The 18,527-nt window shown below is 35.7% G+C and overlaps 3 protein-coding genes, 1 long non-coding RNA gene and 1 pseudogene across 6 annotated transcripts; 3 read left to right on the top strand and 2 right to left on the bottom strand.

Moving 5' to 3' along the window:
- Positions 1-7: 7 nt before the first annotated feature.
- LOC140971752 (uncharacterized) lies at positions 8-6,018 on the bottom strand. Its single transcript, XR_012174366.1, has 5 exons — positions 5,839-6,018; positions 5,614-5,759; positions 5,388-5,529; positions 166-302; positions 8-102 (listed from the first exon to the last, which is right to left on the bottom strand). It is a non-coding gene; the product is annotated as an uncharacterized lncRNA (long non-coding RNA).
- On the top strand, positions 298-7,781 carry LOC140971751 (glucomannan 4-beta-mannosyltransferase 1-like). Its single transcript, XM_073434195.1, has 9 exons — positions 298-3,264; positions 4,508-4,606; positions 4,696-4,948; positions 5,188-5,298; positions 5,399-5,535; positions 5,624-5,737; positions 5,845-6,044; positions 6,144-6,335; positions 6,638-7,781. The coding sequence occupies exons 1-9, from the start codon at positions 2,950-2,952 to the stop codon at positions 6,795-6,797; spliced, it is 1,581 nt and encodes a 526-aa protein (XP_073290296.1). The 5' UTR covers positions 298-2,949; the 3' UTR covers positions 6,798-7,781.
- A 1,298-nt stretch (positions 7,782-9,079) lies between these two features.
- Positions 9,080-10,591, top strand: LOC140971749 (UDP-glycosyltransferase 86A1-like). The gene has a single exon (XM_073434194.1). It carries the CDS (start codon positions 9,140-9,142, stop codon positions 10,589-10,591), a length of 1,452 nt encoding a protein of 483 aa, XP_073290295.1. The 5' UTR covers positions 9,080-9,139.
- Positions 10,515-15,367, top strand: LOC140971748 (BTB/POZ domain-containing protein At5g03250-like). 3 transcript variants are annotated; one of them, XM_073434193.1, is made up of 5 exons: positions 10,515-10,645; positions 11,718-11,802; positions 13,391-13,460; positions 13,560-14,774; positions 14,879-15,367. In XM_073434193.1, exons 2-5 carry the CDS (start codon positions 11,744-11,746, stop codon positions 15,365-15,367), a joined length of 1,833 nt encoding a protein of 610 aa, XP_073290294.1. In that variant the 5' UTR covers positions 10,515-10,645; positions 11,718-11,743. The 3 variants fall into 3 exon arrangements, with proteins under 3 accessions (XP_073290294.1, XP_073290293.1, XP_073290292.1); XM_073434192.1 differs by lacking the exon at positions 10,515-10,645 and having other exon boundaries at positions 11,459-11,802; XM_073434191.1 differs by lacking the exons at positions 10,515-10,645; positions 11,718-11,802 and having other exon boundaries at positions 12,977-13,460.
- Positions 15,173-18,527, bottom strand: part of LOC140958492 (large ribosomal subunit protein mL102 (rPPR5)-like) — a 3,486-nt pseudogene continuing 131 nt past the window's right edge.

The following is an 18,527-nucleotide window of genomic DNA, read 5'->3' as shown; positions in this document are numbered from 1 at the left end:
TTATTAGCACCTTAAATATAAGATGAGTGACGGACAGAACATTAAAAGCTCCTTAGTTTTTCACATATTGGATGTATACCGCCACATGATCAAGTCTTACTACTATATAATCAAAGGCTAAAATAATTGAACTCGATTAAGACGGCAGGCTGGGTAAAAATATACCACTTCTTATGTTGTTTGGTCTTGAAATGTTCTTCCGTCACGTCCAAGTTAGCGAAGTCAGGACAGCGAGTTGAGCTGCCAACCTTAGGATGTGCTACTAATTAGCTCGTGTGGGAAGAATTGCACCATGCAGAAACCTAGAATGTGAAAGCTTTAGCCAGTCTTCCATTGTAAAAAAGGAATAAACTCACCATTTGCTAATGACAAATAAAAAATTCCACAAGATTAGTATAGATGAATGAAGAACTTTCAAGTAAAGAAAATAATCATTTAGCCATTGCTTGCGAGAATGTGGGAATGGTCCGATGCATACAAAAAATCCATGGAAACAAAACTTCAGTCGAGGCTCGTCGTGACTCAATTTAGTTAAGAGTTTTTTATGAAATCAAGAATGTCATATTCTCCTAGGATCACATGTTCATAAAATTTATTATAGGCTGGCACAGACCAGTTGTAAACTGCACGATAAATTGATATGAAAAGTAAACCAGGTTCTACCAAAATTTCTACTCCTACAAAACCCATAAGTCAACATCTCCTCTCTCTACAATACTATCATCACCTTTTCAAAAGTTTGACTTTGGGAGCTATTGTTTAGTTGGATACAAGTATTATAACCCACTGGGTTCTGGAATGAGAGGACAAAAAAACAAATACTCGATAGAACAAAAATGAAAAGTTTCCGATACGTAAACACAATACATCCAAGTACATCTCCATTGTAAACTTCGATTCGAAAATAAAATCCTTATTTGTAGAATCAAAAGCTTGAGTACGATAAAACAAGGTCACAAAAGTCGGATGTGGTATGATGGTGATTGTTCACTCAAAATCAAGAAAACAGTCTGTACTGCAATATCTTTAAAATACTTCAATCATAATAATTATCGATATAAATATCAATTGAAATATAATTAAAAATATTTATCAAACAAAATCTTATATTAGTTGACACACACAGTAAAAAATGTCCTTTCAGAAACTAATGCCAAACATACCTATTTATTCTCCAAAATCATTTCTCAAAAAATTTCCCCAAAACTTCAACTCAAAACATATAAAATGAAAGCAAACACAGCAAATGACTTTCAATAGATTAGGTTGTTTTCTGGATCCTATACCATGAAGGAAATGAAAAGTGTTTCCATATTATCAAGCCGATTTACCGATTCGGAGCTTAGTTAGCATATTAACAAAAGAATCATATATCATAATTTAAGAAAACTTGGTAAGCACCGGGCAGTTCATGCACTTCAAGTATAGTTCTCAAATTTTTTTTTTGGGTCTTTCAGATGTCATTATCTAATTCTTCCTATTTCTCCCTATTCCATCTGTGTTTCCATTTACTAGCATTTCTCACTATCTGCACCAATGCGATTTTATGTCATCCTTTTCTCATTTATTAAAACACACCATCTTAATATTTTTGTGAAAACTTTGATTCACTTCGCCTTTGAATGAAATTCAGTTTAGGAAATTTCCTAGTAAACAATATTAAAGAGTGACCGGTCATTGAATTTTTTTACTTTTTTATATTGTTGAGGGGATTATGAAAACTGCAGCATATCATTATACTCTTTTCCACCTAGTTTAACAGTTCAATGTTCATTCATGATTAACTCACCCTGCAACTACTACTAAGAGCACAAACTAATCACAGATATACATTATACTGTTGTTTCATATATTGGAGAAGTAAATCAGTTTGCGTCTATCATTTTTACCGCCACTGGTAAAAGACGCTACTGTTCCATATTTATGAATGAATCAAAATAACAGGCTTTAATATTCCTAACTATAAACTGGTACTTACCAAACTCACAACTTTCTCACCATATTATTAATACGATGACGTCTATACCTATTATTTTATCAACTTCAAAATGAATAAGACCAAACAATGAGCTGTACACATGCAAGTCGCGACAACGATCATATTACGTGTCGAAAATAAATTTTCATACCAATTATTCCACGAAGAAGTCGACACAATAGATGAGGCAATATGTAAACAATGACGACATTCAGCTTGAATGGACACTAAACTTTATTTTCCTTGCCATAGAATTACAAAAAAGCAAAATTATTCTGAGTTTTTGACATGCTTAAAGTTTATCTAATATTGAGGTAAACCATAGTTTTGGCAGCGGCTCAAATTTGACCATCACAATAATATTAATTTTTTTATCACATTATCTTAAAGGTGATTTATTGTCTTGTACATGATAATGCCAACTACAAGTGATCTCGAAAAATAATCTAAGCTGCAAAAATCAAGTGAACCCAATAAATCTTTATTTGCCAAAAAAATCATCAAAAAATCTATGCAGGTAAAATGAGCAACATCCCTATGGTAGGTACTAACTGGAGTTTCCTCTCTTGCTCTGTAATCAACTTAAGGTAAATTCCTTAAAAGGGAAATTATCCGTATTTAATTCCTCAACTGCAAACATCGGTGAGAAAAGCCAGAATTCCAGCTAGCAAGTACTACGTTGCAGCAACTTCATTTGCATGCACACCGTGTGTCTCTCTGAACGAGGAATCTCAATTTCCATAAAATCAATCTTTTTTCTGCATCTTCCACCTAATCCATTTAACGTGTCGTTGCCTAGTTACCTCTGAGTTCCCCTGCGCCTATTTAAAGCAAGAACCTAAGATGCCTGAAGCATTGTAACTACAACCTTTCATTGCATTCTGCTTTAATCTCTTGATTCTCCTTTTCTTTGACTCTAGAGTCTAGATTCAATATTTCATCCTTCCACATCACAAAGCCACTCATTCACCATGAGAAACATTGGTTTTACAGGCCTAGAGATCAACGAAACCTACAATCCCACAAGAGGCCTCAATTATGCTTGGGAGCGTATAAGGGCTCAAATAATTGTGCCTCTTTTACAAATTGCACTATACATATGCATAGGGATGTCAATCATGCTTTTCTTTGAACGGGTTTACATGGCTATTGTTATCATATGTGTCAAATGTCTGGGAAAGAAAAGATACACCGTGTACCAGCTAGATGCCATAAAAGAAGACCTGGAGAAAAACAAGAACTATCCTATGGTGTTGGTTCAAATCCCAATGTATAACGAAAAGGAGGTAAAATTCTAGAATTTCTAGTCTCATTGCTTGTGTCCATCCTGCTTTCTTCTGGCCATATAAAGTGCATCAATTGCATTGCAGGCTTTCACAAATATAATGATACATTATTTAAAATTGATGATACCATTCATCAGTTAATAATCTAACGAATGACCAAATAGATTTTTATATATCAGAAGCAATCATATTTCTTAATTTTATAATGTTGAAGCATTGTATGCATATACATCGCTACATGCACATACGATCTTGAAGAAAATTGATGTTTCTTGAATAAGAAATGAAGGGTCAGGCTAATGCAGATTATTTTTCTCACAATAAAGTGTGAGTTTCTTGAATAAGGAAGAAAGAATGATGCATTTGTAGATAATTTTCTCGCAATAAGGTGAAAGTTTCTTGAAGAAGAAATGAAGAGTGATGCAAAATTAATTTATGGTTTAGAGCTTTCAACGTTCTATCTTGGTTATTCACTTATTCTAAAGCTCTAACATTTTATCGTTAGGAACACACATACTTTAAAAGTTGCACAGTAAATGAAAAAGTTGACCGTTTGTTCTCTCTCTGTGTCGAAGTTGTTTGATTGATAAAAAAATGTTGGGAGTTTTATTCCCAATATTGCCTTCATGGTTGGCATACATTTTCTATTTTATCATAAAAAAAAATTTAGTTCATCTACTTGTTTGCTCTTTTTGTTGCAGCAAATGTACGGTGATTCTTGAATATAATTGTTTCTAATCCACATTTTTAAATACAGGTCTTAACTCACGTAAAGGTAGAACACATTCATATATAGCAATTTATTAATCTCGTACAAGAAATATAGTAAGTTAATGTATAATAGTACTCCTTTATCATAATAATTCACCAATACCCCAAAATATGTATACAAGATCATTTCAGATTTAACACGAAAGAATTCCAGCTTACAATTTCCATATATATGTAGTAGTTGATTAGAATTCTTATCATATATAAAACTGAAACATCCCATGTGTGTCTATGAATCTAGATTATTGTAAATTACCACCGAAAGTGTACATAAGCTACCAACATGCATCAAAGACATATAAAAAGTGAACACTACAAATGAAGAAAAGCTTACACCAGTGCTACATAGGGTGAACTATTGATCAACTCTGAAAATATTTGATTTTAAAGCCTTCATGCTATGCAGCAAAGGATCAAATTTGAGAAATGTACCACATAGGGAGACTAACGACAAATGTTATTTTTTATTTAGGTTTATAAGCTATCAATTGGAGCTGTATCTAATCTTTCATGGCCATCAGAGCGACTCATTGTGCAGGTTCTAGATGACTCTACCAATGCAGCCTTACGGGTATTCAGTCTCAACCCCAAAAGTAGTTCACATATGATTTGTGTTGTAATCTTGTCTGCGTATTGATTTCAAAGACTAAATCATGGCAGGCACTTGTGGAAATAGAGTGCCAAAAATGGATCCGCAGCGGTGTGAATATAAAGTATGAAACAAGGAACAACAGAAATGGTTACAAAGCAGGCGCCCTCCGAGAAGGTTTAAAAAAGAGTTATGTTGAAGCTTGTGAATTTGTAGTCATATTCGATGCAGACTTCCAGCCAGAAGAAGATTTTCTCTGGAGAACCATCCCCTACCTACTTGAAAACCCAGAATTGGGCTTGGTTCAGGCAAGGTGGAAATTTGGTAAGGCCAAAAGACATCCTACTTCAAAGATCTCCACAAGTCAAAACACTCAAATTTTGGAAATATTATCTCATTTAACATTGAAATGACACAACTGAGATTGGTGTGCTTAAGTCTTTACCCATGATCATCATATTTCAATCTTTAGTTAAAGTAAATCATGATGGCAATGGACTTTTGTCACAACACGCTAATTATTTGCTTGTTTTCTTGACACTAAAGGCAATTTAAATTTCCAGTGAATGCAGATGAATGCATAATGACTCGCCTCCAAGAGATGTCACTACAATATCATTTCAGCGTTGAGCAAGAAGTCGGATCCTCAACATGCTCGTTCTTTGGATTCAATGGTTGTCCAGCACTGATGTTTCAGTTTAAAAATTATTTTTTACTTCAAAAGTAAACAAGCTCTACGAGTAACAGTGTTAAGACATTTGACCTGTATTGTAGGGACTGCTGGTGTTTGGCGGATGAGTGCCCTAATTGATGCTGGTGGATGGAAGGACAGAACCACAGTAGAGGACATGGACCTTGCCGTGAGGGCTAGCCTTAAGGGCTGGAAATTCCTCTTTGTGGGTGACCTGGCGGTGAGTGTTCAATCTATTACTTAAATGCTTAGTATTTGCAAAGATAACATACATTTTTATTAATTTGCACATGATCACCTTTCTTCAGGTAAAAAACGAGCTACCAAGTACATTTAAGGCATACAGATACCAACAGCATCGCTGGTCATGCGGGCCGGCTAATCTTTTCAGGAAAATGTTCATGGAAATAGTTCTTTGTGAGGTAATACAAATATAGCTGTTCCCTGTTAGTATCAGTGACAAACTAGTTGTACGATTGAAAATTTTGAATCTTTCCAGTAAATGAATACATACTTTCCTTACCTGCAGCGTGTGTCAATCTGGAAGAAGTGGCACGTGATATATGCTTTTTTCTTTGTAAGGAAGATTGTTGCACATTGGGTTACGTTTTTCTTTTACTGCATCGTGATCCCAACAACAATCTTAATTCCTGAAGTCCATCTGCCAAAGCCGCTAGCGATTTATCTTCCAGCTGCCATTACCATTCTCAATGCAGTGTCCACTCTCAGGCATGTAAATTCAAACCACCAAAAATGGAAAAATCTACAACACTTTAATTATCTGTCATGGAATTAATTTTTCTAAGCTTCTACTTTACTTTGTCACAGGTCTATACATCTTCTAGTACTATGGATACTGTTTGAAAATGTCATGTCTCTTCATAGAACAAAGGCAGCAATAATTGGACTTCTTGAAGCTAACCGAGTAAATGAATGGGTTGTTACCGAAAAGCTGGGGAACACGGTAAGGAAGAACAATCCAAGAGCAGTCACGAGGACTCGATCGCGTATTGGTGAAAGGTAAATTAACTTCAGCAATTTCTATTTCCAACAATACAAAATTCATGTCAATCTGCCAGATTATAAAGATGGGTGACTAAATTATGAAAGCTAACCATTCTATAAAGAAAATAGAGACATTTTACAAACGTTGAAGACAACCAAGCTCATGCAAAACCCAAATCAACATCTACAAATCTCCATTTACTTGCTTGGGGGAGTAAGAGATGGAACCTTTAATTGATCAGACATCCTATGCACCCCCGGATGAAAGACAATTCAAATTTTAGCCAGTCATTAACTTAAATTCATTTTGTGCACAGGATCCACTTCACAGAGCTTACTCTAGGAATGTTTCTGCTACATTGTGCCATTTACAACATGCTGTATGGGAATGACCATTTCTATATTTACCTACTACTCCAGGCAACTGCTTTTTTTGTTGTTGGAGTTGGGTACGTAGGGACTATTGTACCGAACTAAAGATGATAAAGAAAGAACAAAGGTGGGCTGATGCAACCTACATGCTCTAGTGTTAAATGTCAGTCTACTGACAGAGTATACGAATAAAGGTGGTGTAATTATCTTATTGTTAAATTGAATAATTGTATTAAAAGGTTTGATCTATTTGTTTTTCCCTGTATTTTGAGTATTTATTTCATATCATCATGTAATCACGAAGCATAATAAAAATAGTATTTTATCATGCAGAAATTCCATAAAGTCGAGGCCATTGTATTAACAGAAAATTTACCCAATTTTCTGGAGCTTAAAAGACGAACTCATTAACAAAAGGGCAATATTTACATTGTAATCGGATGTCTGCAATAACTCAATCTAAAATACCCACAACAATCCAATGAAAAATCATACTCTGGATTTCTATCTGAACTTTAATTTGAGATCTAGCCATAAATTATATTTTCCAATAATGAACCAAACATATCATAATCCAAGTTCAATCCGCAACAATGAATCCCAATCAGCCAAATCCAACATATTCATTATTATTCACATCGGTAAAAAGATTAGGGGAAAAATCGACTTTCCTAATTTCATAACCTAGATAATAATTCTAGCACAATAAAAAATTCGCCCCATAAACAAACAAACAAAACAACCTAAAAAATAACACGAATTTGAATAAGCAACTGTAAATCATCAATCATTAACAATCCAGACATCTATACAAACTCCGGCCGACCATGCAGACACCCATCAAGAAAGGCAACCGAGAAAAAAGGAACGACATCGTTTCACGGACCACAGGAATCAAGATCGCTGTCGCGATCACGCCTCGCACAACTGTTGCTTCGTGGGAACACGGTTCTCGCATGCAATTTTATTTATCGACGGTGGCGTGGCGTGGAGGAAGTAATTTGGGAGTGGCACGTGGCAATTAAACAAATGAGTTTTGAGCACATGCAAGGAACATCGTAAGCATCGAGCTAATGACAAAAGTTGTTGGGAGTGGGTGGGAACTGTGGTTGGATCCATTTAATTATACAAATATATATTTTATAATCCAATAAATTATAATAATATTTCAGTCCCAAATTCCTAATTTTGTAACATTTTAAAAAAATCACATTATATGTATCAATTTATTGTCGTATCGAATAAATTATAGAGTTAACTATATAAATCTTTACTAAGGTTTTTAATAATTACTAAAATCTGGGTTAATTTTGAAAATTACATGGTACATTTCATAAGATTTGTATAAATCTTATATTTACATTCGTTAATTTTTAAAATTACGCATATCTCATCTGAATTATATGTCTAATTAAGTGAAGAGGCTGTATATGTAATTTTAAATTAGTGGGAATGAATGTTAAGAATGATACGATTTCGATGGATTTATAAGTAATTTTGAAGTAAGATAGATTTTTTTTTTATAGTTAATATTCTTTATTATTATAAACCTCACTAGGTATATCTAATTGTTCCTAAATTACAATATAGAAGGCTGGGTATGGGCAAAGTTATTAGGTGTCAAAGAAGGCCTGAGGACCCAATACAACTGTCGGGCCTCCAGAAGACTGCAACCAATTGTCCCATTTTGAGCCCAAAATATTTGTTAATCTATAATAAAGAGGCGAAGAAAGCTTATGAAAGCCCAAGATTGAGCCTTTATCGAACTTGTGGCTGCGTCCAGAAGACTGCAACCAAATTTCATTCTATTGAAAATGTTTAATATTAAAATTTGTATTTGATATTTAGACAACATTTAAATAACATCTTAATTTTTTCTTCTCTTTATCTTAAAAAACCTGTAATAGATTTATCAATTAATTATGAAAATATGCGAAAAAAAGATAAGAGAGAAGTAGAGGTGAATACTGTAAATAAAATTTAAACTTACGTTTAATTTTTGAATAAAAATATAAAATCATCTTCATTAAAATATAATAATGTTTTCATCCATAGCCAAACGCTTTGCTCCCCAAAAAATACAAATAAATATAAAACCAAGTGTCCGTAGCTTTGTATTATTGATCTCACTTTTAATAAACTGAAACCACTAATCAAAACAAAGTACTGATTTAAAATAAAGTGATTTCTTTCCTTTTTTTTTTAACATAAAAATAATATTTTTGACATAAATCATATCAAATTAAATATCAAAATTAACGACAAAAATGATATCGATTCTCATCACTCACTGAATATTAAATTTAAACAGTAAGTCAATTTATCATAAAATATTTAATTAAAGTTCGAAATAACAAATATATATTAAAAAGAGTACCAAGGGGCTGCTCGTTTGTCTCCAAGAAGTGTAACCTTTATCGGCAAAGACAAAATTTACAGAAGGAAAAATGGCAAGTTCCAGAAATGAAAAGCAGCCACATGCCATAATGATTTCAATGCACTTGCAAGGTCACATAATCCCTTATATAAACCTAGCTTTGAAGCTTGCTTCCAATGGTTTCACTGTCACTTTTGCTCATCTTGAATTCACTCATCACCACATCACCACTTGTCAAGACCAAACCAAGGGGATCGACATCTTTTCGGAAGCTCGGAGATCCGGCCTGGATATCAATTACGCAACGATTAGCGATGGTTTCCCCGTCGAATTCGACCGTAATAATAATCTCGACCAGTTTCTGGAATCGTATATTAATGATTTTCCAAGTAGAGTGGATGAATTTCTTGGACAAATTATGCGGACGCATTTGTCTTGGGATTATGAATACTTCTTGGTTGCTGATACTTTCTCTTTCTGGGCAGCGGAGATCGCGGAGAAGTATGAAATGGTTAGTGTTTCATTCTGGACTGAACCGGCAATTGTGTTCTCTTTGTATTATCACTTGCAGCTTCTGAAGGAAAACGGCCATGTCCCCGTAAACGGCCGGCAGGAAGAAGTTGATTACGTACCTGGAATTCGAGCGATCAATACGAAAGATTTCATGTCGTTTTTGCAAGAGTCGGAGTTGACTTTGTTACATAGAGCAATCTTTGGGGCATTCGATGACGTGAAAAAGTTAGATTTCATTTTGTGCAACACTGTTGAAGAACTTGAAGCAGAAGCCGTTTCAGTTTTACAGAAGAATCGGCCGTTTTACGCAATCGGGCCTCTTTTTCCCCTGGACTTACAGAAAGTTTTGGTTCCCCGAAGCTTGTTGCCAGAACTTGACTGTACGGAATGGCTGAATACGAAGGCTTCTGGATCAGTTTTGTATGTTTCATTTGGCAGCCTAGCAACGACTGAGAAAAATGTGATTCTTGAAATAGCTGGGGGGATTTTGCTAAGCGGAGTGAATTTTATTTGGGTTCTTCGGCCAGGAATCGTGGGTTCGGACGAGGATGGAATGCTGCCTGATGGATTCCAAGATCGTGTTAAAGATCAAGGTGTGATCGTGCCATGGTGCAAGCAGTGGCAGGTGCTGTCGAATCCGGGGATTGGAGGATTCTTGACGCACTGTGGATGGAATTCTGTGCTAGAAAGCATATGGTTTGGGGTTCCGATGATTTGTTATCCGCTGTTTACTGATCAGATCACTAACAGGAAGTTGGTGGTGGATGATTGGAAAGTTGGATTGAATCTCTGTAATGGGAAAAACATAACAAGGGAGGAAGTTGTGGAGAAGATTGGAACTTTGATGGATGAGGAAAAATCTTTTAAATTGAGGCAAGAAATCAAGAAATTGAGAAATACCCTGCAAAATGCCTCGAGTGAGGATGGATCATCAGAGAGGAATTTCGCTCGTTTTGTGGAGGATTTGAGGTATAAAGTTCTCACAAAACGCGAGAGTTCGAGGAGCTAGTTCAGCAAGCCAAGAAACGGAAACAATGCCAGTCACGGTTATGCCACCACAAAGGTCAAATCTCAAGCACTCAAAACCTTCGTATATTGGACTAAACCAAGTGTGTCGACTATGAACATTGGGAAATTATCATTTTGTTTCGTATACTTACTTTCCGTCATTTTAATTATACAGTTAATGAAAATACTAAATCGAGAAAAATTACATAAAATAAAAGACTAGGTTGGGACAATTAAAAAACGAGAGATTGAACCGAGGAAATACGATAAAATAGAGACTAAATAGGAAATGATATATTCATATATATTTTTCAGAACTATATATTTTACTTAATTTCTTTACTCAACAATTTATTTCGAGTATATGTGTGTCTATCAATATATCATCAATTATAAAAATTTTATAAATACTAACATGTAAAAAACAAATAAAATTTTTAGACATGCTTAATGAATGTATCCTTTCTACAAGCACATTAGTCTAATTCAAACTTTCAAAGGAAGTCGATACAAATAACTACTATATTCAATGTTTAAGCTCAACTTTTATAGCATGGATTAAAGGTGTTCAGGATGTGATTTGGTTGAGTTTGAAATCAAACAAGATTAATCGGTTCCGTTGAATAACACGTAAATTGTTAACCAAATTAAAAAAATTTGGTTTCGTTCAGTTTAGTTCGTTTTGGATTGGCAAATCTAAACTTTGGGGTTTATTAATCAAATATTTTGATTAATTTTCCAACATCCCACGTTGATTGAGAACAAGTACGATGTTTTCTAAAATTTTATAAAAACAATTTAAATTATATTAATATTATTTAAACTTTTCTACACTCATGCAACGTTCGATGTAGCCTCGAATTACAGAGCAGAAGCAACGAATCTAAACTGTACAGCAAGTGATGGAGAGTGAAGACATATGGATAATCTCCACGCACTGCAACCGACTTTTTCGCCATTTCCCTTCTCCTGTAGACTCGGGCTCACTCTCCCATGGCCACGTCCATTCCCAAAATAAAGAAAGAAAGAAAAAACACTTTTTCAGTTCACTTCTGTTATATTTTGCATCACTATCTGTCATCTTTTCTTTGTCTTCCGTTTCCATCTCGTGTTTCTTGAAAATTCAGGAAAAAATAAGGAGTGACGTTGATTCATGGCGTGCCTAAGGCTGGGCTCGAAAGCTGAATCGTTTCGCCGCGATGGGCAGTCTTGGTAAGCACTGAAAGAGGAAATGGGGGAAAATATGACGCTCGGTTGAATGTGTTTTTTCTGAATTTCTTGATAGAAGGTGGCGAAATTTTGTTGGATTCCATTGTGTTACAGGTTTACTTGATTATGGACTCGCTGAATGCCGAGTATTTGTCATATCATTCTTCTTCATAGTAATTAATGCTCCAAATCAATTTGGAGTTGTGTTTCAACCACTTAGGGCGGGCTATTACCCAGTGTGTATTTATGCTACCCATTGGGGTGTGTTAACCGCCCTTAATCTAATGATTGTACCCTTGGATTGACACCAAGGGTATGTTTGGTGTGAGTGATGAGTTAAGGATAGATTATTAATCTCATGTTTGTCTCATTTTTTATGGACCCAATTAATCAAGAAGCTCATGATAAAAAAAACCTATTTGGTTGAAAAGATATCTCATTGTTTTGGAGGGATTGACAATCCAATTCCTAAAATATAACATAAATTACCATTTTGCCTACAAAAAATCAACATTAGAGATCTACAATTTTGGATTCTATTCTTTGATGGTTTATTTTTTTTATTTGCACACATCACATAAATAATTTCATGATGAAACTAAATAAAATTTAAAAAATAGAGAAAAAAATAATTAGAAATCAATATTAAAAATGAGATAAAATGCAAAATCATATTAATTTTTATTAAAAAAATAAATTATCAGATGAATACATAATTTATAATTTAAAATTTTATAAAATATTTATTTATTAACAAAACACATGATTTTGAAAACATTGCTACAAATATCATTTTATATACCAAATTGTCATCAATGCTAGTTAGGGTATTTTTGTCTCAACAACAAAAAATGTAAAATTTATCATACTCATTAAAATCTTACCAAACAAAACATACTTTATCACAACACATTATATATCCTTACCTTGAGTTTTGTCATCAATCCAATTAGTTATCCTATACTACACACCAAACATAGCCTAAGGACAATATCCATACGGTAACTCGAACATATCCAAGACCAGACAATCCACGTTTATTCTAATAGCTCACATTTTGTATGCGGGCCTCATACCTTAGCATGTACGAGGACCATTAGATCCAACGTTGGAGTAATACTCTAATGCTAGCATTTCATTAACCTCATTTTGCTTTTATGCGATACAATAAATTCTTAATATTTGAGACGAAATTGGAAAAGTTGTTCTTCTTAGCTTGACCATTCTTACATAAAAGTTCAATTTCAAATAATTAATTCAAGCCCAATATCCGAATTTATCAAGCTTGTACTTGGTTTTGTTCAAGTTTCATGAGGTAGTTCAGTTTTATTACAGTTCACAATGGGAGTAAAGGGCATCGAGTTAACTGAAATTTAGTGTATTCAACAGCTTAGATGATAGAGTCCATTGTTTATCTGATTTATTTATCCGTAGATATTGATCAAGTTATGTTCATCTATGTGAAACTGCCCAATTACATATATTCTTGGACATATTCTTTGTTCTATATCTGCCATTATCAAATCCTTATAACCTTAGTCATGGTAAACAATTCAGTCAATTTCATAAAGCTTTCATGCAATCTCTTTAGGAATTGCACATCCGGCCTCCCAAGTGATGTCACCATTGAAATCGGAGAAATGTCTTTTCATCTTCATAAGGTATGAAGAGTTGAATTTCTTTGGCCTTCAATTTACTTAATGATTCTGCAAACTTCAGTGTTTACACGACAATGGTTTACATGAGTTGAAAATATACAGTTTCCATTGCTGTCAAGGAGTGGATTAATTGAGAGACGTATAGATGAATCAATTAGTTCTGATGCACCCGCTTGTGTCCTGCAACTTAGTGAGTTACCCGGAGGAGCCAAATCTTTCGAGCTAGTTGCCAAATTCTGTTACGGTGTCAAACTAGAGCTCTCCTCGATGAATGTAGTATGTCTTAGATGCGCAGCTGAGTTTCTTGAAATGACTGAAGAGTATGGAGAGGGAAATCTCATGGCACTAACTGAAGCTTTTCTCGCTGAAGTTCTCGGCAATTGGACTGATACAATAAGGGCTCTTGAAACCTGTGAAGAAGTTCTACAGTTTGCGGAGGAGCTTCACATTGTGTCGAGGTGCATAAACTCATTGGCAACGACAGCTTGTGCAAATTCTAAGTTATTCAATTGGCCCGTATCTGGGTTGGCAGAGACTGGAAGAGCAGCTGCTGGTGCTGTTTTGTGGAATGGAATATGTACTTTTACAGATACGAAGCCAACAAGTGATGACTGGTGGTACGAGGATGTTTCCTTTCTAGCTTTTTCTATGTTTAAACGCTTCATCCAGGCTGTTGAAGCTGGAGGTATGAAACCCGAAAATATTGTTGGAGCCCTTGTGTTTTATGCCAAGAGATACATCCCACAAATGAACAGACAATCAAGTTTTAAGAACTTGAATTCGGGTTCAACGATTTCCATTCCTTCAGAGGCAGATCAAAGGGCACTTCTTGAAGATATTGTGGAATCACTTCCAAACCAGAGAGGAGTCGTGCACACAAGGTTTCTTCTCAGGTTGCTTCACACTGCTATTGCTTTGCAAGGCAGTCCGTCATGCAGAGAAAATTTGGAGAGACGGGTTGGGGTCCAATTAGATCAAGCTGCATTGGAAGATCTCTTAGTTCCGAACATGGGGTCGTCTGTTGAATCTTTATACGATATTGACTGTTTCCAGAGGATTCTTGAGCATTTCATGTCAATGGACCAGGCATCAGCTGCTGCATCTCCTAGCATCGTGGAAGAAAGCCAACTGATGGAAGGGGTAAATTCTTTGACAGCTATAACGATGGTGGCAAATCTTGTGGACGCATATCTAGCTGATGTTGCATCAGATGTGAATCTGAAGTTCCAGAAATTCCAGTCCCTTGCCGCTGCCATTCCTGATTATGCTAGACCAGTTTCTGATGGGATTTATCGCGCCATCGATATATATCTGAAGGTAAACTTGTGTAAATTCTCTCTTACAAAATAACAATAGGATTTAGCTGTAGAAATTTTGATTTTTCAGATGTAATAACACGTATTGAAATGCAATAATATTAGGCACATCCCTGGCTCACAGACTCGGAGAGAGAGCAAACCTGTAGATTAATGAACTGCCAGAAGCTCTCGTTGGAGGCGAGTACACATGCTGCTCAAAACGAAAGGCTGCCACTAAGAGTGATTGTGCAGGTCTTATTCTTTGAACAACTGCGTCTACGCACTTCAATCTCAAGTTGGTTTTTTGTTTCAGACAATCTCAACAGCTCCCGCAACCTAGATTCAGCTCTTGATCTTGCGAACCACAATGGTGGTCGCCAGAGGGGCGTTTCACACGGTAGAGGATCGAGTTTAAACGATGTGAGGGAACGTGTTTCTGAGCTCGAAAAGGAGTGTGAGAGCATGAGGGAGAGGTTTCAGAAACTTGTCAAAACGAAGAGGAGTTGGAATATATTCTGCAGGAGGAAATCTCATCAATGCAATAACATGACATTCAAGCATAGCGACACGAAGCCACAGCCGCCATTTGCTACCGTACACGGGCAACATTAGATGGATGGTACTGGTAAGTTCTTGTGGGCGTGGCAAATGAAGCTTCTCCGGTCATTTTCTGGTCCCATGTTTGCAATAAGTTAGCATAACCTTTGGCTGCAGAAGAAAGAATTGAACATGGAACTGATGTGCCAAGTCATGCTTAGACTAGATCTTGTGATTCAGTTGGTATTTCATTCTTATATTCAGTACATATTAAATAAGTAATACCTATCATAGTATCATTAAAATTATTTCGTACATACTAAGTAAAACACAAACCGAAATTTAAAATTGTCACAAATGCATATTGTGACATTACGTTTTAATTAACACGATCATTGAATTTTCATATGTAAAACGAAAAACTCAGAGTGAAACAAATTTTACGTCTTTCCATTTCCTTCCACTTACGAAAAACTCAGAGAGAATTTGGAACCACATTATGCCCGAACTCGAATCAAATGTTAAATCGTTTGTATAACGAAAGAGTGAAAAGAATCGTTATGGAATCATTTGATTCGAGTTTGATTATCGTTGATATGTATGAATACATCATATTTCAGAAAGTCAACAGTCGATCGTAATTTTTTTTAGAAAATTATTTAATTCTACATTCAATAGTAAAACATAATACAAATTACAATATACCCTTACACACATATTGGTCAAATATTAGTACAATTAAGACCTCAGATATTAAAAAAATTGATCTAACGTTATTTGTAGTCACGCTTGAGACAGTTCACCTAAATTTTGCTCAGTAAACAGCTCAAATTCAAACTCAAAAATTAATAAAAATAGACATTAATCGGAAACTTTCAATCACTTTTAGACTCTACAAGAGCCCCATTTAAAATTTGCTGGTGAGATTTGATCATGCCTCCAACCACGGTGCAGACAGCCAGACACCAAATGGTAGTGCCGGGCTAATACCTTTTCTCACTTCTAAAATTTTCCGTATACAAACATATTTTTATACATTATATACACACACAAATATGATTTAAACAATAAAAAAAAATTACAATTTAAATTTGAAGCCTCACAAAATTTCCGATCCAACCTCGGGCCTACGCCACAGTTAGGTACCCCTTAAAACTTAAAGTCAGAAATAAGAAGGCAGCACAAAAGATAAAATGGAAGGTAACATTAGCTGGTACAAAGAAACCGAGAAGAAATAGTGTAGTACGGACATTCTTTTCTTTCTTTCTTTTTACTTAAAAATAAAGATATATTACTGAATTTATGGTAAGATAAGCAGTCAAAAAGAACATATAGAACCTGGTAATCAATTGAAAGAAACTCAGCCGAGAGTCATCTTATTTGAAACAAGTAAATCAAAATCAGCCGACACTCGAACCGAGTAACAGGCCATCTACTTTTGCTATTCATTCAACTGTTTCTTGCACAGTGCTAACAAATGTGTGTACTTTATGGCCGGAGCCAATCTCCAATAGGCTGCAAAATCATAAACTATTTCGATTAGTGAGCCACTGCTGATTTTTTGTTACCTTTCCTGCCATCAGCCTGCTCAGACTTTCCTATGATCATCCGAGAGAGAATATCTGCTTGTCTCGTGTTCCCTTCTCGATTGAGACTATTGATCAAATCTTTGCAGTAACTCCAATCCTTTACTCCTCCTTTCTCCATAAATTTACACAAGATCGAGTATGCATTGAGAGTTTTCCCCGCAGATAATAGAGCATCCAACACCTTCTCATAGCTCGAAATATCAATGGTGAAGTCTCTCTCCGAGCCAAAATCTAACAGTTTCAAGACAGCGATGGTCTTTCCTTTCGCACATAGAATGGACAAGAGGCTATCATAATAAAGTGAGATGCCACTGTGCATAATCAGTTCGATTCTTCCAAGGGCCACCTCAACATGACCCCTTAAGAGCAGACCTTCCACGATCTTAGCGATCAAATCTTCATGATCCTTGACCCCCTTCTCCAACATAGTTTTCATCACTCGACTTGCCGTCTGAACTCGTCCATCCTTGAATAAGCTATCAATTACAGTTCTAAACAACAATGAATCTGGAAGATGACCATTCTCAATCATACTATGCAAAGCCTCATTTGCATCGGCAGGCTCATTCTTTTCCAAGTAGCAATGGATAAGAGATTCATATGCACTTTTTTCAGAAAGGATGCTTCTCCTAACCATGATGTTCAGAAGTTCAAATGCGGGCTCCGAAGTTCCCTCTTTCGCATGCCCACGAATCAGATTGTTCAAGGCAATCGGATCTTGCACACCCAACTTCATCAACTGCCGCAAAAGTGTTTCAGCTTTTGCAGTTTGACCATTGCTGCAAAGATACTCTATCAGAGGGTTATATGCACTAGGCTCCATATGCAAAGTACTTTGAGGTCTCAAGATGATATCTTTTTCATGGAGCTTATCCAACAACTTCACCGCTTGATCATATTGACCAGCACTGCAGCAATTTTCAATCAGAACACTATAATGCCCAGCTTCTGTAGGAACACTCAATCTGATCATAGTCTTGAGAATCTGTAGCAGCATCCAGATCACCCGCCTTGCAGTGACCTGAAATAAGTCTCATGAAAATTGAGGAATCCTTAGGTACAATATACTTATCCATCATCTCTTTCAAAATTTTACGAGCTTCAGACATCTTATCTGCGTCACACAAACCGGGTAGCAACGTTGAGTACGTGATGGCATTCGGCTTAATTTTAAACCCCTTCATCTCCTCCACCAACCCCAATGCATCATCAACTCGCTCAGCAGAGACATACCCCTTAATCAAAGTCGTATGAGATACTATTGTTGGCTCAACGTTCCTCCCTTTCATCTCCACAAAATAATGTTCAGCTTCCTCCATGTTCTTAATTCGACAGTACCCATTGGTTAACGTATTATACGTGACCACGTCCGGAATTATACCCCTGCTCTTCATATCCTCAAAAAATCTATTCGCTGTCTCAACCTTTTCCGAAAGAAGAAATCCCCAAATCAAAACATTAAATGTATGTCTAGTGGGTTCGATGCCATCATTCAACATCTTGTTATAATATCTTTTGGCCATCATATACCTACCCCTACGCATGATTACCTTAAATAAAGCATCATAAGACTTCAATGTCCGCTCAACTCCATGCTCATTCATTTTCTGAAACAACTTCACGCTCTCCTGAACTATACCCGCTTT

This window comes from Primulina huaijiensis, chromosome 2, assembly GCF_012295235.1.
Source record: "Primulina huaijiensis isolate GDHJ02 chromosome 2, ASM1229523v2, whole genome shotgun sequence".
Lineage (NCBI taxonomy): Eukaryota > Viridiplantae > Streptophyta > Magnoliopsida > Lamiales > Gesneriaceae > Primulina > Primulina huaijiensis.
Note: the sequence above shows the minus strand (reverse complement) of the source record. Positions and strands in the feature narration are given on the sequence as shown.

Bases quoted from the DNA above. Each gene is read 5' to 3' on its own strand.
- LOC140971748 (XM_073434191.1), top strand. From the start codon at position 13,194: ATGATAGAGTCCATTGTTTATCTGATTTATTTATCCGTAGATATTGAT. The intron at 13,461-13,559 runs GTATGAAGAGTT...GAAAATATACAG, and splicing joins TGTCTTTTCATCTTCATAAG to TTTCCATTGCTGTCAAGGAG. The intron at 14,775-14,878 runs GTAAACTTGTGT...CAATAATATTAG, and splicing joins CCATCGATATATATCTGAAG to GCACATCCCTGGCTCACAGA.
- LOC140971749 (XM_073434194.1), top strand. From the start codon at position 9,140: ATGGCAAGTTCCAGAAATGAAAAGCAGCCACATGCCATAATGATTTCA.
- LOC140971751 (XM_073434195.1), top strand. From the start codon at position 2,950: ATGAGAAACATTGGTTTTACAGGCCTAGAGATCAACGAAACCTACAAT. The intron at 4,949-5,187 runs GTAAGGCCAAAA...TTAAATTTCCAG, and splicing joins TCAGGCAAGGTGGAAATTTG to TGAATGCAGATGAATGCATA. The intron at 5,738-5,844 runs GTAATACAAATA...CCTTACCTGCAG, and splicing joins TGGAAATAGTTCTTTGTGAG to CGTGTGTCAATCTGGAAGAA.